Consider the following 24,572-nt stretch of genomic DNA (forward strand, 5'->3'; position numbering starts at 1 on the left):
TCATCATGAACTGTTGGGTTCTGTTAGCCTATATATGGATGAAGAATCCAAAATGATTCGAAGAAGAAAACTTTAACTGAATCGTAAAGACATCATTAAAATATGAAACAAGTCACCTCGACATAGATCACATCCATGATTCCTTTGATCCTTAAATTAGTCATGTCGAGATGCTCATGTGTGTAACCTTTAGAAGTATTCACGCTATCTTCAGCACATCGAATCACGTCACTCACTTTGATGAGCTCTGTTTAACCTCTAACGTTGTCCCCGTCGCATCGAGAATGGGATGGAGTTCAAGGGAGAAAGGAGAAGAAGGGGAAGTCCCTTAAGAATTTTGGCCTACGTGAATTTTGTTCAGGGAATTGTTCATAAAACTCATATTTATATTAAGTGGGTATTCTTCATAAAACTCCCTAAACTTAAGTATATCTTCCTACATCTAAAGACCATTTGGGTGTGGCCCTTCAGGCCAATGTATCAGTCTAATTAACAACTCTAATGGCCCAATAACCTTTATTGGGCTTCCAAATTAATTAATTATATCATCATATAGATTAATTAATGTCAATTTGATTTAACCCAATCGAAACGTTGAGTGTCCAACCCGTGGGGTGCCAAGCTACACCTCTTGTTTTAGGAGATACAAAGGAGTATGTATCGACTCACTCGTGGAACCTATTCTTCATCGGTTATTGTGTACGTATTGCACCTCATCCACTTGACACACATAAGATGACTTAGGTATGTTCAACTATCAAATCCTAATCGATCATCCGAGTTAGTATTGATGCATCAATAAATCATCGAAGAACTCTTCTTTGATATTCGCTACTTTGGCCAATGACTTCATCGCATCATCTTCCTTTAGCCGTCTCCTCTTATATCGAGGGTGGTTGATACCATCTTAACCACCAATCATCGTCGTGAACTGCTTGATGCATCAAAGTAAGACAGTTTAGAATCCCATGATTATTGACATGTAGGTCATAGACAAAATACAATTGTCCATCCACATGAGGTCTTTGGTATCTTAAGGACGACTTACACAACCATGAAATGAATCATCCTGATTGAAAGTTTGGTATAATATACTTCAAGGACTCTTACGGATCAATTCAATGAACTATTCCTACTAAAGATCAGCTACTATCTATCCTTAATTCCACCACAATAATGGCTATGAGACAAGCCATATTCATCATATAAGTGAGGTTAGATAGTGTTATTCTATCTGGATACTTAGATATCCTTCTCTAGTACTGTTAGAATAAGAATATTTAGTACACATGTTTAAAGACTAGTAATGTATGTATTATGATCTCATAATAATTCACAAAGCTCAAACATATATCAATGGACTTCATTATAAGCATCACTTGTGCACTATAATGAATACATTAATGAACATGGAATAATATATGGAATGTGTGATTAGCTTACCAGCCACATACATCTTGATCACGAACTCCCCCTGTTCAAGCTCCATTCCCAAGTGAAACACCTTGCTACCAGCAATGATTCATGCTTCTCCAAGGAAGTATCTCATCCTCAAGTAAGCTAAAACCGACCAGTGATCCACCCTCCACTATGAACTCACTGAAAAACTACAAAAGCAATCCAATTTCTATTGCAAAAATGGGGGATTGTTTCAATGTTTCGAAGAACAAGGGTTCAGAGATCATGCCCCTCCTAGCCATCCAATTGCCGGTTGAGTGGGGGGATTGGCCAGGATGAAGCCACATCAACCCCTATGAGGAGAGAGAGAGAGAGAGAGCGAGACAGAGCGAGAGAGAGAGATATATAATGAGAGAGAGAGGGAGAGAGAGATAGAACGAGAGAGAGAGGGAGAGAGAGCAAGACAAGGAAAGAGAGAGAGAGAGTGAGACAAAGCAAGAGAGAGAGAGAGATAGAATGAGAGAGAGAGGGAGAGAGAGAGAGTGAAGGACGATGTGAGTCCCATCGGATTGGCCACACCATGGACGTTTGATGGGTATGACACATCACGTGGACAACCATGATTCATTTGCGAATAGAGAGATGAAAAGGGGAAGGTTTATATGATGTGTGCATGTGTGTTGCTGCTGGGGGACCATCCAGCCCGGAAGACATATCTTCTATGTTTTTCTCACATGCACGTGTATCCGTTTATTTTTTCCCTAATTTGGGCCCTCCTATAAACTTTTTGGCCTTCTTCCCCCTTTTTTCTCAAGGGGAAGGCTCATGTTTCCCTATAAGAGAGGGGGATGCCCATTGTGAAAAAACGAGAGCCAAGAGAGAAAAAAGAGTAAAAATGTAGTCTTTTGGGATTTTCTTGTTATTTTTAGTTTAGTTAATTACAAAAATGCCCCTTCGAGAGAGAGGAGTTAGGGTTTGTCGCAGGCCCTCGCCGGAGTGCCGCCGCTGATATTATCGGTGTCGTTGTCCTCGGCCGCCTGCAATCGCCTTGGCCATCTCGGCCGCCCTCGGCCGCTCGATCCAGGCGGCCCAGTCGCCCCTCCGCCGTCTCAGCTGCCCTGGTCGCCCGGCCGCCTTAGGCCACCTCATCCGCCCTCATCAGCCGCCTCGGCCGCCTTGGTTGCCTCTGGCCGCCTCCGGCCGCCTTGGCCGCCTCCGGCCGCCTTGGCCGCCTCGTCTACCTCGGCCGCCCTCGACCGCCCCGGCCGCCTTAGACCACTTCGTCTGCCCTCGTCAACAGCCTTTGCTGCCTCGTCTGCCTCCAGTTGCCTCGGCCGCCTCTGGTCGCCTCGTCCGCCGTCATTAGCTGCCTCGACCGCCTTTGGCCTCTCCGGCCGCTCGGCAGCCTTTGGCCGCCTCCAGCCGCCGTGGCCTCATCCGCCTTCATTCGCCGCTTCGGCCGCCCTCAACCGCCACAGCTGCCTCCGATTGCCGCGGCCTCGTCCGCCCTTGTTCGCCACCTCGGCCGCCCTCGGCTGCCTCAACTGCTAGGGCTGCCTCGGTCACTTTTGCCTCGGCCTCGTCAGCTGCCTCGGCCGCCTCTGGTCGTGCCACCGTGCTCGTGTTTGAGCCGCCACCGTCCTCATCACTATGCTAGCCTCCGAGCCTGTCACCGTGCCTAGTTGCACCACGTCCTTGCTATCGCCCTCGCCTCTAAGCCCGTCACCATGCCTAGCTACATCGTCACCGTCCTCACCATCGAGCTCACCTTCGAGCCCGCTGCCGAGACTAAATGCTCCACACGCATTCCTAGTGTTCCCTAGAATAGTTTTGAGGAGAGCGATCGCCGGATGACCCGCAGCCGCCACTTCATCGCCGCGAAGTACATGCCGCTGCAGAATGAACCGCCGCCGCCGATGCCTACCGTTGTTCGCTGATAGCTAGATTTAGTCAGTCACAACCAACGACATCGTAACGATGCCTAACATCATCATCGTTGAAGATCGATGCCCACCCGGATACTGTTACCTACGCGGCCGCCCTGTGCTGTCGCTCTACTGATCAGCCCTCCTCTCTTTGTGGTGTAACACGAGCCGTTTGATCCCGACACGTCGTGTTACATCAGTTGCTGTGAACGCACGCAGTTTGCTGCTCCTTGCTAGTCTACTGGCATAGTCTTCCTTCCTTCATGTGATGAAATTGCGGTGAATACTGAAATGATCAAAATAAATGATAACGTACATCAAATTAGCGAGTTAGGAGTTTAAATCGGTAATAAACGCCAATAATACATGTCATGATGGGACCTCATCATCACCGTCGTCATAGGCCTCCAATGTAGACGGATGATGTCTACTGACCTAGTCTTCCAGTGATGCAGGACAGCGTCGGGGACGTCGTTCGGTCAACACCGAGTATGATGGCTCGGTGCCAATAAATGATGAAGTATCGGAAAACGACGGTGTTGTCGACCGACGATTAGCCTAACGGCTATGTAACTACGATGCGAGACGATGCCCTACGTGTCGTACGTGCAGGCTCTGACTCGTGGGAGGCGCCGAGCTCCTAGCTTGGACGGGTTGCCGAGTGACGGCGACGATGACCTCTCGAACCTTGTCGGAGCGACGAAGGCGACCACGGCCAAACGGAATTAATACGTAGGGCTCGCACATAACGGACGTACTCGTCTGTGCCGGTAAGACACTCAAAATCATAGTTTCTCTCGTTTAATCTCACTCACCTACCTAGCCCGATCGCGGTGGAGTAGGAACAAAAATACACAGCAAGGAATAAATAAACGAGCAACGGGGAGTACGGCGTACCTCGATGGCGTGGCTCGTAGTGCAGTGAGTCATCAATGGTCGGCGAACGGAGCAGGTTCGATGAAGGGTGCCGGAGAGATCATGGCAGCTCAACATGCAGCGGATGGTGCTGGAGCAATGCAAAGGGCCATGGAGGGAAGGTGGAATCGAAGTGCTTGCGTGCGTCCGTTTCAGCTTGTTCGGCTCGTCTGACGGGACGAGAAGGCTCAGTCGGCTAGTCTGGCCCAGTTGACCGAGTCAGCCAGACCAGCAAACCTGCCTAACGAGGTCAGACTGACCGGCTGGACCAGCCCGATTGGTCGGGTCGATTCGGGCCGGTCGATCGAGTCGATCGGTAGGACCGGCCAATCGAGTCGCCGGTCGATCGGTTGGATCGACTGATCGGTTTGACCAGTCTTTGACTGGTCGACGGGTTGGCTCTGAGTCGTCCGGTCCACGTTGCGGGACTGGTCGGTTCATGGCAGTCAGCATCGGCACAACTCGGCGGCTCGGCGACGGCAGCTGCGGCTCGGCAGCTGTGGCGGCGGTGGCTCGACGGCGACGGGGAGGACGCGTAGACTGCAGGCGGCACAGCAGGGAAACCGGAACGGCGAACGACGGCGGCGACCGGCGGTGGTGGCACGCGCAGAGATCGGCGCGGTGGCGGCTGGCGGCGTGCGGGGCAAGCGACGGCAGATGGGGAGGAGAAAACGCGGCGATAGCGCCCGAAGAGAACGGCGGCGCCCTCTTTCTTCCTTCCCTTCCTTCTCCTTCCTTCTCTTCTCTTCATTCTCTTCTTCTTCTTTCCCTTGTTCACTTCTCACGCATGAGGAAGGGAGACCAGACGGGTGTTCGATGTAATGCCTCAAGGAAAAATTCTGGTCTAAACAGGTTAGGGCACCCTCTCTTCCCTTATAACGGGAAGAAGAGTTGGGCCCTTACATGGGCCTTAGGGAGGTCCATTAGGGGAGCCTCTATAAATGGGCTCCCCCTATTACAAACAAAGAAAGGGGGCATCAGAAAATAGAGGGAAATGAGGGAAATGGGGGGAAAGAAAGGAGATAAAAGGGGAAACAAGGGGGAATGGGTTAGGGAAAGGCCCATCCTCCTCGACGTGAAACGACGGTCGGACGAATGTCGCGAGTGCGACAAAACACGATGAAAGCTAGACAGACGAGAACAGGTTAAAAGCGAAAACATGAGAGAAAGATAGACGAAATGTGGGAAAGATAACCGGAGCAAGATCACCCGGTCTTCAACATCGGGGGCGCGTGGCGCGGATGACGTTGATGACGATCCTCGATGGCGTGCACCATCATCCAGCCTCACCTGATGAAGTTGTGATGAATACTGAAATGATCAAAATAAATGATAACGCGCATCAAATTAGCGAGTTACGAGTTTAAATCGGTAATAAACGGCAATAATACATGTCACGATGACACATTATCATCACCATTGTCATAGGCCTACGATGTAGACGGATGATGTCTGCTAACCCAGTCTCATCCAGCCTCATGGAATGTACATTTTTGTTTCTTGGATGTCTGTTCTGAAGATGACACGTATGTTTCTTGACAATGCTGAACAGAAGTTATGATTTTTGAAAGATCAAAGCATATTATATATGGTACAACATATAGTCATGGTTTTGCCAATAAAAGGGATTCAAACGGATCCAGGCCGAAGTACCCATTGGGCCGGATCCAGGGCGGCCCGGATTCGTTTATAAATTTGAAAAACTGGAGGTTTTGGCGGGGGGCGTTTTGGTCATTTCATGATATTCAATTTCGTCGGAGAACAAACCAATTTCCCGCCAAGCGCCCTCGGCCAACTATTTTCGATTTTTTGGGGAATTCTGCGAGCAGAGGAACGAATCGCCATCGAGGAGGAGAAATTTCGGTGAATTCAGAGCGTTGCGGCGATTCCTTGGTATGATGTTCTCTATCCACGAGATCTTATGGTCTGCGCATAGTGCTGAATTGCTTCTCCGTTCATTCGCCTTTCGGGGAATTCTTCATGCTCTGTTTTTTTTTTATAATTATTCCCGTGATTTAGTTTACATGTTTAGTTTAATCATTGATCTGCCGTCTCGGATTGACATTTGATCCTGGAGGTTGCTCTGTTCTTTAAAATTTGGACTAAATGGCAGAGGAGTTTATGATTTCGTTGGCTTCTTTACTTCGTGTCTAATTACGTTAACTGAATTCTGATTTAAAGGAAGATCATCTCGAAATCTTACGCATTCGGGATAATACGCGCCGGAAAGTAGCGCAGCAGTCCAGATCTGAGGAAATCGGTAACCGCCGGTTTTAGGAATGGACGAAACAAATGCAGATTTGAATTTTCAGAGTTTAGAGTTCTGTGATGTCATTTGATATTGCCTTCTGCATGCATGAATGCTCTAAATCTCATTAATTCCGGTCATTCATCCACTTATTTCAACTCATAACAGTAACTGCCTGGAACGCAGACGTGTACACAGGCATCATGATAGGATTCTCTCCATTTCCATGAATCTCCTTCCTTTTCACTCTTCGAAGTAATCGAACATAGCTGTAATATTTCAATTTTTTCACTCAAATGTTTGCCTCATTCTGGACAGCTCGTCTTTCAAACTCCAGCTAAACAACACTTGAGATAACAATCTCTTTCTAATCTTTTAACGTTCATTGCACCAATCTACTGAAATCACTTGAAGATACCTTTGCTTTGTTTTTTTTCACGGTTGGAACAGGGCATGGAGGGTAGCTGGCAGAGTGGGCGAGTTCTATCTTACCGTAGCTCACAAAAACAACCCAAAGTTTCAATTGGGATTATGGTTGGAGACCCTTCAAAGGCGGGTACTGCAGAAACCGAGGCTACATTCACGATCAAAACAGTCACAAACTGCTCCCCAGCAAAGATTTCAGAAAGAGAAAGCGGATTGGGAGCCAAATTACAAATTCCAGGCAAAGGAAACCTCAGCCCATGGGTCTCTACGAGACCCATTCGCCATGAAACACCACAGAAAGATGATGAATTACTCAAGAAATCGAACAACGTTACAGATGATAATGAAGTTTCCAAAACGAAGATCCCTTCTCTGGGCACTGACTTTAGAAATGGGCGTAGTGAAACGTTAAGGATGAAGCTTTGGGAAGTACTGGGCGATGCCTCGCAGAAGAAACAAGTTCCAACGGATGGAAGAACAGAAAGCTCAAAACGCAAGATCTTGCCCGACACTGACACAATAGAAAGCGATTCAGGAAACAAAAAGAAGCCCGTTGAAAAAGAAAACTTGAGGCGCAGCACTAGAACTTTTGCTCGTTCAGCCGAACAGAAGAAAGAACCGATTAAAACAAGATCCAAGCGTGATCTTGGGAAGAACGCCGAGATCAAATCTGCGGAAAAGAGCATTTTTACGTTTAATGACTGTGAAAAGAAAGTTCAAGGTTCAAAATTTGCGGTCACCGGTTCTTCGCTAAAGAAGATCGATACCAAATGTTCGAGAATTGAACCGCGGAAGATCAGCTTTTCTGGGAGATCAACATCCACGAAGATCTCGCACAGTAGCAAGAGTCTGCAGAGCACAGACAAAAATCAGCCGGTTAACCCAACTACTGAGCCAGAAAACGCCGCGCCCCATCACGATGCCAAGGAAAAGGATGAAGAAAAGCCTCAGAAATATGTTCGTGATTCAGGAGGCAGTTTATCGCCGGTGAATGAATTCATCACTTCTCGAAAGATTCAAAATTTCTCGGTTGATCAAGCGTTCAGCCCAACTTTAAATCCTGATGCCAGCCCAACTTTAAATCCTGGTGAAAGCCCAATGTTTAATCCTGAAAACAGTGCAACTCCTCCATTCCAAAACAGTGGACCTAAAAAATGTGGGTCTCCCGCCCCATCATTATCAGAGAAGAACTCCGCCAGTGATTCTAAGTCCCCGGTTACCTCAGAATGCTCTTCCGATTCATACGAACCGCATGAAGAGCAAACGGTACCCACATTTTTTCCTTTTTTATGTTTTTGTTTTCATTTTTTTATTTTTCATATATTATTCTTTCTGTTTTCAATTATTTCCTATTATCTATTTTTTCGGTTTTCGTTTTTCATTCATCTACTTTCAATTTTTCAAATTAGTTTAATTATATTTCTTGTTTTTTATTTCTTGCGTCTTATTTCTTATTTCTTGCGTCGTATTTATCATTTATTATTTCGTGTCTTATCTCTTGTCTCTTGTTTCTTATTTCTTGTGTCTTATGTATCATTCATTATTTCTTATTTCTTATCTCTTGTTTCTTATTTCTTCCTTCTTATTTATTATTTCTTGTTTCTTATTTCTTGTGTCTTATTTCTTATTTCTTGTGTCTTATTTGTCATTCATTATTTCTTATTTCTTATCTCTTGTTTCTTATTTCTTGTGTCTTATTTGTCATTCATTATTTCTTATTTCTTATCTCTTGTTTCATATTTCTTCCTTCTTATTTATTATTTCTTGTTTCTTATTTCTTGTGTCTTATTTATCATTCATTATTTCTTATTTCTTATCTATTGTCTCTTGTTTCTTATTTCTTGCTTCTTATTTATTATTTCTTGTGTCTTATTTATCATTCATTATTTGTTATTTCTTATCTATTGTCTCTTGTTTTTTATTTCTTGCTTCTTATTTATTATTTCTTGTGTGTTATTTCTAATTTCTCATCTCTATCTCTTATCTCTTGTTTTTTGTTTCTTGTTTCTGGTTTCTTATTTCTTGTTTCTTCCTTATTGTTTATTATTTCTTGTTTCTTATTTATGCTTTTTTTCCTTTTTTTTATTTCCCATTTCGTATTTCTTATTTCTCATTTCTTAATTCTTTTTTTAATTTTTAAATTTTGATTTAATCTAGTTTTTATGGTCTACAGGGCAACGAAAGCAGCTCCAGCGGGTCGCCCCTCCTCCGGCGCAGCGCGAGGCTTCCGATCTTCGAAGAAAGAAAAAAACGGGCGCCACACCCTTCTTTGGAGACTCCCTTCTACAACAGTGAAGCTTGTTGGTTCATGACCTCTGGATTTCTTTTATTGCTTTTCTGCCCCGCTGATTATTTTCCTTTTTTCCAACTTATCAGTGAGTGCGGACTCTGCTAGATCTCCCAGCACGTTGGACCCGTCTCCACAGGACGACAACCTCGGCCGGTACTTTCGTTTCTGTTCTCTGACAGATTCTTCTCCCCAGTTTCACGTTTTATTTTTAGACCCAGACCAACCTGCCTCTTTCTCTCTCTAGTTTTATTTATCTATCTTCAAGTATCTTCTCTCTCTAGCTCTCTCACAGCTCCCTAGTTCTCTCTTTCTTCTTTCGTGGTCTCCCTATCTTCATCTCTTCTCTTTCTAGCGCTTCCACCTCTCTCTTATTCTCTCTCAAATTCTCTCTTTCACCAGTCTTCTCTTTCTAGCTCTCTCACCTCTCTTCCTCTCTCCTCTCTCTCAATCTGCCTCTCTATATCTCTCTATCTCTCTCTATCTCTCTCACCCTTACCTCTCTATCTGTCTTTCTATATTTCTCTAGCTGTCACTCTTCTATCTCTCAATCTGTTCTTATATCTCTCTATAGCTCTCTTCTCTCTCTTGCTCTGTATTTCTTCTCTATCTACATTTCTCGCCTTCTTTCTTCCCTCTCTAGATCTCTAAATCTCCCTCCGACCCTTTCTCCGCTATCTCTCAACCTGCCTTTTCTCTCTTTACACCTCTCTATCTATCATTTACCAATGACAATCCGTCAATCTATCTGATACCTTGGTATTCATCCATCTCTTTGGCTATCTGTGCAGGGCAATCGCACAGCTGGCGCAAGTTCTGGACAAATTCAAAGCAAAGATCAGGTCTTACGCGAGCCGGAAAGGATTTGAGATCCTCTCCGCCGCGCGGGACAGCGTTCATCTACGTCTGCAGGAGGTCGAGCACCTCATCCAGGCGGAAGCGTAAGCCCCTCAAAAAATTACACGCTCCTCCTTCCACAGCAATGCCCTTATCTTTGTGTCCTACTTTTGCAGAGAAAAACTTGCAGGCCATGGCAGATCAAAGAGGAAGCGGCTAGAGGCGGCCTTCTTCGGTCTGTCCCTTCTTCTACTTCTTCTTCTCCTTCTCATCCTCCTCATTATTCTTCTTCTTCTCCTTCTCCCTCTCTTCATCCTCCTTCTCCCCTTCTCCTCCTCCCCTTTTATCTCCTCCTACTTCTCCCCTTCTTCTCCTCCTCCTCCTCTATCTCCTCCTCCTCTTTCTCCTCTTCCTTCTCCTCCTCCTCCTCCTCCTCCTTCTCCTTCTTCTCCTCCTCCTCCTTCTTGTACTTGTTTTCTTCTCTTTCGCCTTCTCCTCCTCCTCCTCCTCTTTCTCCTCCTTCTCCTTCTCCTCCTTCTCCTTCTTCTTCTCCTTCTCCTCATTCTCATTCTTCTTCTCCTTCTCCTTCTCCTTCTTCTCCTTATCCTCTTTCTTCTCCTTCTTCTCCTTCTCCTCCTCTTCCTCCTCCTCATTCTCCTTCTCTTTCTACTCCTCCACCTCCTCCTTCTCTTTCTCCTCCTCTTTCTCCTCCTCCTCCTTATTCTTCTCCTCCTCTTCCTTCTTCTCCTTCTCCTCCTCCTCCCCATTCTCCTCTCCTCCTTCTCGGTCTCTTCCTTTTCTTCTCCTTATATTTCTCCTCCTCCTCCCCATTCTCCTCTCCTCCTTCTCGGTCTCTTCCTTTTCTTCTCCTTATATTTCTCCTCCTCCTCCCCCTTTTCTATTCCTCCCTCTCCCTCTCCTTTCCTTCTCTTTCTCCTTCTCCTTTCCTTCTCCTTCTTCTATTTCTCCTCCTTCTCTTTCTATTTCTCCTCCTCTTTCTCCTTCTCCTTCTCCTTCTCCTCCTCATCTTCATTCTCCTGTTTCTCCTCCTCCTCCTCTTCCTCCTCCTGTTTCTCCTCCTCCTCCTCCTCCTCCTCCTTCTCTTCCTCCTCCTCCTCCTCCTCCTCCTCCTCCTCCTCCTCCTCCTCCTCCTTCTCCTCCTCCTCCTCCTCCTCCTCCTCATCTTCATCCTCCTCCTGTTCCTCCTCCTCCTCCTCCATCCCCTTCTCCTCCTCCTCCTTCTCCTCCTCCTCATCTTCATCCTCCTCCTGTTTCTCCTCCTCCTCCTCCTCTTTCTCCTCCTTCTCCTTCTCCTTCTTCCCTCCTCCTCCTCCTCATCTTCCCCCTCCTCCTCTTTCTCCTTCTCCTCCTCCTCATCTTCATCCTCCTCCTGTTTCTCCTCCTCCCCCTCCTCTTTCTCCTCCTTCTCCTTCTCCTTCTTCCCTCCTCCTTCTCCTTCTCCTTCTTCCCTCCTCCTCCTCCTCCTCCTCATCTTCCCCCTCCTCCTCCTTCTCCTTCACCTCCTCCTCCTCATCTTCCTCTTTTCTTTCTCCTTCTTAACTCATTCTCCTCCTCCTCATCTTCCTCCTTTCTTTCTCCTTCTTAACTCTTGCTCTTCCTCGTCCTCTTTCTCCTCCTCTTCCTTCTCCACCTCCTTCTTCTCCACTTTCTCCTTTTTTTTCTCCTTCTCCACTTTCTCCTTTATTTTCTCCTCCTCCACTTTCTCCTTCTCCTTCTCCTCTTCCTCCTCATTTTTTTCCTTCTCCTTCTCCTCCTGATTCTTATTCTTCTCCTTCTCCTTCCCCTTCCCCACCTCCTAATTCTTATTCTTCTTCTTCTTCTTCTTCTCCTTATTGTAATTATTATTAGTGGTGCTGGTATTCTCATTATTGTTCACGCAGAGCAAGAGGAAAAGCTGAAGGCCGCGTATGACCGGTTCAGGGAGGAGGTTGACCGGCAGCTGGCACATTGCCGAGGTAGCCTGGAAGACCTGGAAACGTACGAGGAGGAGCTCAAAGGGACCATCGACCGTCAGAGTACGTCTCCTTTTTCTTCCTACTTTTACCCAATGAGTAGAGACTAGAGATAGAGAGAGAGAGAGAGAGTGAGACAGACAATCATTGGATTATCTCTGTACGGTTGTACTTTCTTCTGTTTGTTTCTCTTTCTAAATCCCGGTTCTGGGTCAGAGTCTACGCAGAAGAAGCTTATTCAGCAGGTGGAGCTTGCTGTGGAGGCCCAGCTGGCGGACGCCGAGGCCAGCGTTGTTGCTATTCAGAAGGTTCTCTCTCTCTCTCTCTCTTTAGTCGTCTCTTTCTCTCTCTAACTTTCTACGATATCATCGTGCTGCAAACGGCCGTGATATCTCTTTTCGGCTCCAGGCGGCGCGAAGGAAAATGAATGGTTTGAGAGAGGCTCTCAGAGAGTGGATGATGACCAGCGACGATACCTGAAGATTTGACAGCTAGTTCACAGTGGTATTTTATGTTCATATCTCTCTCTCTCTTTCTCTCTCTTGCTTATCCAGTCCCTCAGCTTCAGCCTAATGTGAACATTTAAAAGACCCACATTTGTTTTCTGCTGTACGTCCACCTCTCCACTTTGTTCCTCTCTCTCTCTTCTCTCTATTCTCAAATTTTCTCTTCTCGCTCTCCCACTTCTCTACCTCATTGTTTCCCTCTCCTCTTCTCTCTCTCTGTCCTGCCTATATCTTCTCTCTCTCTCTTCTACTTGTCCCATCCAGTCAACGGCAGAAAACCCAACTCTCGGTCAACAACTCAGGTACGCCTCTCTCTCTCTCTATGACTCTATCTGTTTATCCATCTATCAAACTACGTCTTCTTCACTTTTCTCTCTCTTCAATCTAGAGATGGATGATGATAAGGTAAGCGCGGACTCATCCAATATGTTGCCTGCAAAAACAAAGAGGGCGGCGGTGGCGGCGCCCTTTCTGGGGACTTGGGCTGTCTGCATCTCCCTGGGATCAGCGAAACAACACAACCCCTGCAGCGGCAGCAAGAGAAAATAGCCAAAGCTAGAGAGAGAAAGACAAAACAGAAGTCTGAAGAACAACCCACGGTACCCTCTTTCTCCCCTTGTAACCTGCCTCTGCCTGCTCCCCCCCTTCATCTCTCTAGGGTTTCGGCCATGCCGCTCTCCGAGCTTCTCCCCAAAGCGGTGAAGACGAAGCTGAATTCCTCCTCCGAGCTACCCCCTCTCGAGTAAGCAAAGAAGAATTTCTTCTCTCTGATCTCTTCATCTCTCTTTCTTCTCTCTAACAAGTTTCGGATCCTTGTCGGGTGCGAAAGGCCCGATTCAGAGCTGGCGGAGCTGCTGTGGGAGAACGGGCAGGTAGTGGTGCAGGGCCAGTCCCACCGCGGCTTCAGGTTCTTCTCTTCTTCTTCTTCTTCTTCGAAGGATATTGGGCCGGGCGGGGCGGCCCAATATGAAGAAGACCTCTCTCCTTGGCCCAACTTACCGGTCGACGACTACGGCCTCGAGTTCCTCTCCGACTTCGCCGTCCCGGACGGCGGCGCCGACCCGGCCCGGCCGGCTCGGAGCGAACCGGGCGAGTCGTCCCTCGTCGACCCGGCCGGCTGCCCTTCTCAGGAGGAAGACCATCGCCGGCTGCCCAAGCGGAGGCGCCGCGGTAACTCGGTACGCCCTCTGAAAAAAAATTTAAAAAATAAATTAAAAATGCCGTTTAGTTTCTTTAATTTGGTGAATTTTGCAGGATGGAGAGGACGAGAAGCCGTCGCCGAGCGCCCGGCGTGGCCGCGCTGCCGAGGTGCATAACTTGTCGGAAAGAGTGAGTATGAACTTGGCTTGGGAATGAGTGGGATGCCGTTTGTGACTTTAAAAAAAAAAAAAATTAAAAATGAGGGTGAGTATGAACTCGTATGGTTTTTTTTTTGTGGCAGAGGCGGAGAGACAGGATAAATGAGAAATTGCGAGCGCTGCAGGAGTTGATTCCTAACTGCAGTAAGGTGCGGAAGAGGGTATTTTTGCCTTGTTGCGTCCGTTATCTGATGTGGGAGTGTTCTTTTCAAGGTAGACAAGGCCTCCGTTCTCGACGATGCTATCGAGTACCTGAAGTCCCTCCAAATGCGGGTTCGGGTATATCTCTCTCTCTATCTCTATCTTTCTCTCTCTATTTCTATCTCTATATTTCTGTGTCTATGTTTATATCTATCTCTCTCTATCTTTATCACTCTCTATCTCTATCTCTATATTTCTGTCTCTATGTTTATATCTCTCTCTCTCTTTCTCTATCTTTTTCTCTCTCTATCTCTATGTTTATATATATCTCTATATTTATCTCTCTCTGTCTCTATCTCTATGTTTATATCTATCTCTCTCTCTATCTTTATCTCTCTCTATCTCTATGTTTCTGTCTCTATGTTGATATCTATATATCTTTCTCTATCTCTATCTCTATATTTCTGTCTCCATGTTTATATATCTCTCGCTCTATCTTTATCACTCTCTATCTCTATCTCTATATTTCCGTCTCTATGATTATATCTATCTCTCTCTCTATCTTTATCTCTCTCTATCTCTATCTCTATATTTCTATCTCTATGTTTATATCTATCTCTCTCTCTCTCTCTATCTCTATCTCTATATTTCTGTCTCCATGTTTATATATATCTCTCTCTATCTTTATCTCTCTCTATCTTTATTACTCTCTATCTCTATCTCTATATTTCTATCTCTATGTTTATATCAATCTCTCTCTCTCTCTATCTTTATCACTCTCTATCTCTATCTCTATATTTCTGTCTCTATGTTTATATCTATATCTCTCTCTCTCTATCTGTCTCTGTATTTCTGTCTCCATGTTTATATCTATCTCTCTCTATCTTTATCACTCTCTATCCCTATCTCTATATTTCTGTCTCTATGTTTATATCTATCTCTCTCTCTTCATCTATCTCTATATCTATATTTGTCTCTATGTTTATGTCTATCTCTCTCTCTATCTTTATCACTCTCTATCTCTATCTCTATATTTCTGTCTCTATGTTTATATCTATCTCTCTCCCTCTCTCTATCTGTCTCTATATCTCTACTGTCTCCATCAGTCTCTCTCTCTATCTATACCTCTATTTCTATATCTTTCTCTACTCGTCTCTTTATCTCGACGTCTCCATCAACCTATATATCGGAATGCCTATACCTTTATAAACCGATCTCCATCATAACGTTCTCATTAAAAAGATCTCCCAAGCTTGTTCTCTCTCTCTCTCTATCTTTTGTCTATCTCCATATCCATATCCATAGCCCTACCTCTATCTCTCTTTGTCAATGCCTGTCTTTATCTCCATATCCATCTCCAACCCCATTTTGTCTCTATCTATATCCCAAAATGTATCTTTTTGTCTCTATCTCTGTCCCTTAGACTTTATTTATATCTCCATATCTATCTCATTTTATGTTGTATACCCTCTATTATGTAATCCCTCATCTCTATCTCATCTACTACTCTATGCCGATCCATCATCAAGCTTATCCATCTTGTGAATTGACTAGGTCATGTCCATGGGTGGCGGAATTTACATCCCCCCGATGATGATCCATCCGGGGATGCCACCGAGCCACATGGGCATGGGCATGGGCATGAGGTTTGGCATGGCCATGGTGGACCCCACCAGCTCCCCGCACGTGCCATGGTCATACTCCCCCACTGCCGTACCCTTTGTGGGTGGTCGCCACATGTACGCCTCGCCGCCCATTTCAACTCCTCTTCCGGCGGCAGCGCCGCCGGCGAGGGCCGAAACGGGTACGCGAAATGTATATTCATTTGAATTTTTTGTGGGCCGGTTATTATCTTATCTTATTGGGCCGTCCTCTCAGGTGGGACCCACCCTTGAGAGATCTGAATGGCAAGAGGGTTTTCATAGGAAGACAGAGTTCCTCCCTCTAGTAAGGTGCGCTTTCTTCCTTTTGTCTTACCATTTTGTTTCCTTACTTTACTGGATGGAGCAACATTTCCTCCCTCTCTCTCTCTCTCTCTCTCTCTCTCTGTCTCTCTCCTCCAGTCAAATTCTCTCTCTGTCTGTCTGTTTAGCATGCTTGGAGGAGAGAGAGACCAGACATATGAAGAACAGCAATGAGAAATGTAGAGGAGTGTTATTTCAACGGTCAAATTTTAAAAGGAATTTTGACTGAGTAAATTTATTCGGCCATTGAGTCTTTAACATGTCCTTTGAAGATCAAGGTGGGCATTGCTGTGAGCTTGGAGCACAGCGGTGGAGTTTTTGTTTAGGTAGTGGTTTAGTCATAATGTCAACTATTTGATTATAACTGGAAATCAATGGCCGCTGGTAGTTGACCAGTTGCTACCTCTTTCACGCATTATGTGATTGTCGATCTCCATGTGCGCAGTGCGTGCATGGATGGCCGGGTTTATCATCACATGTGTGGCTCCCAGATTGTCACATCAAAACTTAGGATGTGGCGTTGTCGTGATGCCAAATGGAGTGAATCGACGTCAGTTCAATTGTAGCATTTGCTGATGACTTATATTCTACTTGTCTATTGGATCTAGCAATTGTCACATGTTTCTTATAGCTCCATGAGACCAAATTTTCTCCCAAGTACACCAAATAACCTCTAGTGCATCTCGTATTTATATGCTCCTACCTAGGGGTCGCCATTTTGTACTGGGGACCCGTCATACCAGACCAAACTGGGAATGTGGGTCTGCTATTTTAGGGTGGACCGGCGAAGGGCTGGTCTGGATCTTTTCCAAGGGCCAAACCAGACCCGGACTGGATTTTAGTCTATGACTTTGGGCTCAACTTTATCATTGATAAAATGACAATTGATCTCAATGTGTTATTAATGCACGAGTCTTTTCCAAAATGTGTCTTATTTTTGGTTCAGCTACGCCATTCTGTTGAGGGGGCGTGGGGACATGATATTTCATGGATGATGCCTTGTGCTTTAAAGATACCTTGCAAGACCTGAGTTCAGAAAATCCATGCCATTATTAGTGTCAAAATGTTTAATCAACATACCATGCCTGTGGTTGATCATGTAAGTGAATTCTTGGACAATCATAGGAATATCTGATTTATGCTTCATCAATTGAATCCGTGTAAAACGACTGACATCATTGGTAAGTAATAAATACCAGCGAAAACCATGTAAATCATTAAATGAAGCAGGCCCCCATACATCACAGGGGAGCAGTTCAAAAATATAGTGGCAGACTTGGAATCAGATAAAGGGTAGGTAGTTCATTTATGTTTAGCCAAGTGACACACTGAGCAGAAAAAAATGTACATTCATAAGCCTTGGCAAACATCAGTGAAATAAGTTTTTAACAACTGAAAAGAGGGATGCCCAAGATCCTAATGAAGAAGCCAGACTTCTCCATCTTGTATCCTAGCTAGCCCATGCTTCAGACCTGCAACCTTGTCACAAAGAACAAAGATTAGCTTATATGACGAAAGTTGGGCTCATCTTTGGACGGATATAAGTCTAACCTTTAAGTGAGGGACATGTAGGACATTAGTAACAGTGGCAAGAGATTCAATTTAGATACTACCCTTACCAGCAACACTAAGAAGGGTACCACCTTCCGTTTGAACCTTCTTATTTTTTTGATAGATTTCAGAATGCTTGAAAACTAGTTTCAAAAGGGTCATATGGTCAGTTGCCCCAGAATCTTGGAAGCTGAGTTTGGAGATGATGGACTTATATTTGAAAAATAGTAGTGCTTACCTGAGTGTGCGAGAGGAGTAGAGCCAACAATCTCAGTGGCTTAAGTTTATTGTGAAATTGATGTATCTCTGACCGTAAGACGACCAGCTCAGTTTGTTGTTCAGGATGTTGTTCGCCCATAGTTTCAACTGCACTAGTACTTTTTCTTATAAGTTTATCAGTCCAAGCAGGTCTTCCATGGATCTTCTAACATGTGTCTTTAGTATGGTGATGTTTGCAACAATGGCTACACCATAACTGATCTTTGTCATTGCTTCTCTATCCCATCGGTGGATGCTTCCTTTGAGCTGACTGTTCGGTGTTGGCCGGTGGGAGTGTGGTGTGAGGAGCAGGTTGGGTTAGCCCATTAGGGTGCCGAGGTTAGCCCATGATGAGACATAAGTTTAAAATAGTTGTATGATCAAGCGTCAAATAAAGATGACCCATCTTATTTTAGAATCGTGGCCACCGTATCTTCAAATTGTAGTTTATCCTCCTAGTTGAACAGTTGTGATCAGGTGGTTTCAAATTCAGATTGAAGTCATTTTAGGTAACTATAGACTCGATCACTGAGTACATACTATCAATCTACAGAGTTAGCAGTCAGTGACCTAGAGAACTCGATTTCCTTCCACAAGGTCTACAACTCATTCGCATAGTCCAAGGCAGTCTGGTTCCCGTGAAGTAGCGTCATGGACCGATCGACAAGATCTGCAATGCATGATTCATCCTCCCACGTAGAGTTTCAATGCTGAACAAGATCCCATATTTCTTTGACTAAATCATAATCAGAATATGAGTCATCAATTTTGGAAAGCATGGAGTCGTGGAACCAGGTGAAGAGAATCTCATTTTCACAACACAATTTCATGAAGGTTGGATCATTATCATGAGGGGAGTTAGTCAAGTGATATAGCTGACCCCTAGGGCGAAGTGTAGGTTGGACATATTTTGTCCAATGGTAGAGGTGTAGAGGTTACGACTCGTGAACAGATTCCATTGGGTTGTTGGGGCAAGAGATTATTATACTTGTCCCCCCTATTCATCGATCTATTTCCCATATTGACCCCATAATTAATTTCTTCTTTTGCCATCAAAGAGAGGCCATCCGATCAAACAATAATTGCACTTGTGCCAGGAGAAAGCGACAGACAATCAACTGAAAGGATACCTTCAATACGAAGAGAACTTCAATACCAGCAGTTAATTTCATGAGGGGATTCTACCAGCAGGGTATGTACCAACAGCTTGGAATAGAGTACCAGGTGAGCTTGTGAGTATCACAATGCAACCCAGAAAAAAATAGCAGTGCCGAGGGACAGCTTCGGAATGGAGGTTCATTGTGTTGTTCTCGTCGATGAAAGGAAAAAGAAAGGAAAATGAAAACAAGAAAAACAAAGATGTAAATATTAACAAAAGAACAAGAAGATAAGAAGGAAGGAAGATGAAAAGAAGAAGAAGAGAAGAATATGAAAATTTTAACAAAAGAAGAAGAAGAAGATGAAAAGATTTTCAAAAGAAGAAGAAGATAAGAATAGAGGAAAATGAAAGAAGAAGAGAAGCAGAAAAGAAAAGAGAAGAAGAAAACAAATATGAATTTTTTTTAAAAAGAAGAAGAAGAGAAAGGAGACGAATAAGAAAGGAATAAGACTATTAATAAAATAAGAATAAGGAATAAGAAAGGAGACGAATAAGAAAGGAATAAGACAATATTAATAAAATAAGAATAAGGAATAAGAAAGGAGACGAATAAGAAAGGAATAAGACAATATTAATAAAATAAGAATAAGGAATAAGAAAGGAGACGAATAAGAAAGGAATAAGGAATTTGAAAATATCAAAAAAATAAGAAGAAGAGAAGAATAAGAACGGAATATGAAAAATATTAATAAAATAAGAAGAAAAGAAGAATAAGAAAGGAATTTGAAAATATCAATAAAATATGAAGAAAAGAAGAATAAGAAAGGAATTTGAAAATATCAATAAAAGAATAGGAAGAGGAGGAAAAGAAAAATACAAGAATAAGAAAAATATGAAAATATCAATAAAAGAAGAAGCAATGAAAAATAAGAGAGGAATATAAAAATATCAATGAAAGAAGAAGAAACGAAAATAAAATAGAATAATAAGAGAGGAATATAAAAATATCAATGAAAGAAGAAGAAAACAAATAAAAATATAATAATAAGAGAGGAATATGAAAATATCAATAAAAGAAGAAGAAGAGAAGAAGAAAATAAATGGAGAAGAATAAGAGAGGAAAATGAAAATATCAATAAAAGAAGAAGAAGAGAAGAAAAAAAGAAATGGAGAAGATTAAGAAAGGAATATGAAATATCAATAAAAGAAGAAGAAGATGAGAAGAAGAAAAGAAATGGAGAAGAATAAGAAAGGCATATGAAAATATCAAATAAAAGAAGAAGAAGATGAGAAGAAGAAAAGAAATGGAGAAGAATAAGAAAGGCATATGAAAATATCAATAACAGAAGAAGAAGAGAATAAGAAAATAAATGGAGAAGAATAAGAAAGGGATATGAAGATCAATAAAAGAAGGCAAACAGTAGTAGAAAAGAAGAATGAAATAAGAAGAAGAAAAGGTCGTGTATCCTCCATGTCAACCAAAGGATGCATCCCGATCGTTGGACATGCCAATGGGGATGCATCCGATGGTGCTCATAAATCCACAAAAAAACAACAAAAGGAAAACATACAAATCCATATCCCAACCATTGCCGATGCCACGTGTTGGCATCTCAATGGTTAGGATATGGTGCTGGTGGAACCCATCTCAATGTTTGCACTCGTCCATTTGCCAGTCTTACATGCAAACCAGTCAACTGACAATGTGGATAGTGATGGATATTATGTGGCCATCAAGCCAATTACACTACTATGTTTATTTAAGTCCATTGAATAAAATATTTACGTTCATTATTATTCTGTGTGATGTTTATAATGAAGTCCATGAATACGTGCAATGACTTAGTGAATTATGATGAGATCATATTACAGTGATCACTGGTCTTTAAACATGTATTCTAAATATTCATATTCGAGGATAGTCGAGACGTACATCGAATTATCCCGATAGAATAGCACTAGCTGATCCTACTTATTCGATAAGTATAGCTGATCCTATGGCTATTAGTGTGGCGACACTAAGGACAGATAGTGGGTGCTCTTTGGAGAAAGAGTTCACTGAATTGATCCCTATGAATCCCTGAATGGTATTATACCTAAACGTCAATCAGGTTGATTCAAGTCATGGTTGTATAAGTGATCCACTGACATGAGACACCAAGGACATCTCATAAGTGGACGACTACATTTTGACTATGACTTATGAGCCTCTAATCATGGGATTCAAATAAGTTATAGATCGGATGTAGTAAAGAAACTTACAGAGATGATTGAGCGGTAAAGAAACTTTCTTGTTTCCCCCATCCTCGGATCATGTGCTGCCATGTGGTTGTCCGCGTCCACCATCGGCAATCATTGGAGAATAATGCGTCTCCTTGAACGGCTATAAAGAAGCCACGCCACTTTCTTTTATTTAATTTTTTTCTAATAACAGAAAAGGACAAAGTTAGCCGCATTATTTGACCTGCATCATTTAAAAAAAAAATGGTGGTAAGCTTACCATTTTGCCTTTTATGTTTTACGACATCGATTTCCGCGTGCATTTAATGCACGCGGCGAATCAACGTCGTAAAGCGTTGATTTCTTTAAAAAAATATGTCAGCTAGCACATGCATTAAATGCACGCGCTAACGAATTTTTTAAAAAAATACAATAAGCAATGCACGTCCATGTAGGTTAGCGCATGCATTAAATGCACGCGCTAACGACTAAGATAAATTATAAATGCACGCGGAGAATCTCCGCACGCATTTATTGCATGAAGATTAAAAAAAACAATTTTTTTTCCTTTTCATCGCCTTGTGCGCCACATAGACTTATTATTGAGCTAATGATTGGCTCGTTATGGCATCGCGATTTGCGATGCCATAATGAGCCAATAATGCCCATTTTCTCTCTCTATTGTTATTTAAATAAAATAAATCCATTTATTTGCCCGAATTTTGGGTGAATGACGTGGATGCCCCTTGATAAATATATAAATATATTATAAATGCCAAATAAATTAAATATGTATTATTTAAATATATAAAAATCATTTCTTGGCTATATAATAGTCAAAAAATTATATAAAAATATGGAAAAATTCCAGAAAAATCAATAAAGCCCTTACCAACCTTTAGCCAATATTTAAGGCCATGTAAAAAATATTTCTTCACTGAAATGAGGTTAAATTCCATGTAAAAATGATAAAAAATTAGAAATAATAATAAAATTAAATTATAAATCATTTATCTTTATTTTTATATGAGAACATGCAAATGTAGTCATTAAAACACATAAATATAATGTAAAATTCATCAATTAATGATCTTAATTTGCAAGTTATCAATGAACAGTCAACACAGCGCCTGGAAGGCAGCTTCAGAGGTGAGATTTGGAAAGGGAGATACTGGAATTTGTAAATATATAAATTTAGAAACTAGAGATGAAATTTGCCTTCTAGAGAGCTAAAGTGACTCGGAAATGGAGAGAAAATGAATGTAAAATGTGTTAATGGATAAGACTGATGGAAAATGTGTACATGTATAATCCTTCATCCACAGAAGACTCCCCGATGACTTAGGGTATGGTTACCCATCAAACCCTAATCCATCAATCTAGTTAGTATAGATGTGTAATGGGGATCATCAGAGAACGTCTTATCCAATATATCCACTGCCCCAACCAGGGATTTAACGCATCTTCTTGACCACTCAACTGCCTTCGTGTTCTTATTGTTATATCTGAGATAAGACTTTTTTGAATACTTTTTTATTAGGGACGCATAAGTCAAGTCAAGATATAATCATTCATCCAAAACATGCCTTTGTGTCTAAGATCTAAGGACCACTTATACAACCGTGGAATGAATAAACCTTGTTGACATTTAAGTATAATACCTTTTAGGGGTTCTACAGAACAGTTTAATGAACTACTTCCCCAAAGAGCACCCAAAAACTATCCTTTGTGTCTCTAGACTAATGGTCACGAAATTAGACTTACTTATTATATAACTAGGATAAGATAGTGTAAATATTTTAGGATAGTTTGATGTCAATTTGATTATCCCTTGAATATAAATATTTCAAAAAATGTTTAGTGACTAGTGATCTCAACAATGACATGGAAGAGTGATTGGCTTGACAAGTACATAATATCCATCATGATGTCCTTCCATATACTCTATAAATGCTAATGCTTACATATTACTTCATTACACTTGTTGAATTATACGTGTGAGTGAGATTGTAAGATTGTGACATCATGGTTTCAGTTCCATGTAAAGGACTAGATAATCCTGTATTGGCATTGCTTCTGCTGAATTTCTATTTTGAGCACAATAAAAATATTAAAAATATAATGTTCCCTATATGGTCAGGTAAGATACCACCCTTCCTGCTAGTCTTGGGTTCAACTTGGCCGCCTTTTTCACATTGAGCTTGAATGACCTAAGGTACAATAGGTGCCATTTTGAAACCTAAATTCTGGTCATGGTTATAGTTTATCAGATCAATATTCCCCATGGTCTGATGCACACATTTCGGATGATATATGCATGGAGGGTGACACATGGCATTGTGCCCTCTTAACCATTACTTATCTCATTGCTTAACCTCATTAACATTCATTGGTTTTCTTGGAAAACAAGAAGAAAAATTTCCCTAATGTAAGAAATATTGTTATAATGTAAGAAATATTCCATAGATTGTTGTGGTGGAAAAAAATATAATACTCAAATCCATAAGTTGTTAGTTGGAGGGACATGTGTGTGATGTTAGCATGACTAGCTGAAGGGTTTCCACTAGCTAAGAGTTATTACACATTTGGAGCTAAAGTCTTTACCAATTTTGGTTTTACTTTGGAACTTTGATTTCAAACATTTGACATTCCCATTCACTGTATTTTATTGATATGAAGAGGGTTTATGGCAAACCCATGGTCTTCCTACACCTTACATGTTTATTTTGTAGCATGTCTTGGACATCTTTGGGGTGCCTGATAGATAAATATGATATTCGGGTTAAATACATTGTTTAAGATTTTTTATTCATATAACACTATATATATTTCTGAGCAAAGCGCAAGCAAGGGTTGAATCCAAAGAGTGCAAGTATTAAAAAAAGTGAATTTTTGGTTTTTTAATGCAGGATTTTATATTTAATTTTTTATTAATAAATATAATTTACATAAACAACTAGTAAAGAGCTCAAATAACTCCAAGAATATGATAAAATATTTATGATGTTTGAATTAGTTTATCCTAATTAACTAAAATATTTATAGTGGTTTTATCAAAAATTATATTAGGAAATGATAATTACTTCTAAATTGATTACTTTAACTAATGCTACTCTAGAACTAGGTGACAGGGATATGGATATCGGGGTGTGTGAAGTGAGTAGGGAAGACTGGTTTTGCCACCACCAGTAGCAGTTGATATGGGGACACATACGATGGTGGCATATGTAAAGGTGAAAATACTAGGCTATCAAGGATGATATTCTAGAAACAAATGACCAAGAAATGAATCTAAAAAAGATAGAGGATCGCATTAACCTCATTAGCATGGGCCCAACAGGCCAAGTGGTGATCTTTCTTCATAATTCTTGATCAGATCACTGCTCCTTCAATCCTTCACTTTGAATGTCAAGAATGGACCCAAACGAGACTTTTAATGAGCAAACCATTCCATTAAGTGTAATTA

General features: G+C 42.3%; 1 protein-coding gene and 1 long non-coding RNA gene across 2 annotated transcripts; one reads left to right on the forward strand and one right to left on the reverse strand.

The window, feature by feature from the left end:
* Positions 1-2,288: 2,288 nt before the first annotated feature.
* Positions 2,289-5,071, reverse strand: LOC144707080 (uncharacterized). Its single transcript, XR_013582401.1, has 2 exons — positions 4,221-5,071; positions 2,289-3,609 (listed from the first exon to the last, which is right to left on the reverse strand). It is a non-coding gene; the product is annotated as an uncharacterized LOC144707080 (long non-coding RNA).
* Positions 5,072-6,951: 1,880 nt separating this feature from the next.
* Positions 6,952-13,187, forward strand: ASY3 (asynaptic protein). The gene is made up of 9 exons (XM_078580088.1): positions 6,952-8,178; positions 9,086-9,212; positions 9,289-9,355; positions 9,991-10,140; positions 10,213-10,271; positions 11,938-12,072; positions 12,226-12,317; positions 12,418-12,817; positions 12,904-13,187. The coding sequence occupies exons 1-8, from the start codon at positions 7,018-7,020 to the stop codon at positions 12,487-12,489; spliced, it is 1,863 nt and encodes a 620-aa protein (XP_078436214.1). The 5' UTR covers positions 6,952-7,017; the 3' UTR covers positions 12,490-12,817; positions 12,904-13,187.
* The last annotated feature ends 11,385 nt before the right edge of the window (positions 13,188-24,572 follow it).

The sequence above is a fragment of the Wolffia australiana genome, chromosome 8 (genome assembly GCF_029677425.1).
Source record: "Wolffia australiana isolate 7733 chromosome 8, ASM2967742v1".
In the NCBI taxonomy this organism is placed as follows: Eukaryota; Viridiplantae; Streptophyta; class Magnoliopsida; order Alismatales; family Araceae; genus Wolffia; species Wolffia australiana.

Coding starts and splice junctions, on each gene's coding strand:
- ASY3 (XM_078580088.1), top strand. CDS start 7,018: ATGGTTGGAGACCCTTCAAAGGCGGGTACTGCAGAAACCGAGGCTACA. Junction 8,179..9,085: donor AACCGCATGAAGAGCAAACG/GTACCCACATTT, acceptor TATGGTCTACAG/GGCAACGAAAGCAGCTCCAG. Junction 10,272..11,937: donor GCTAGAGGCGGCCTTCTTCG/GTCTGTCCCTTC, acceptor TTGTTCACGCAG/AGCAAGAGGAAAAGCTGAAG.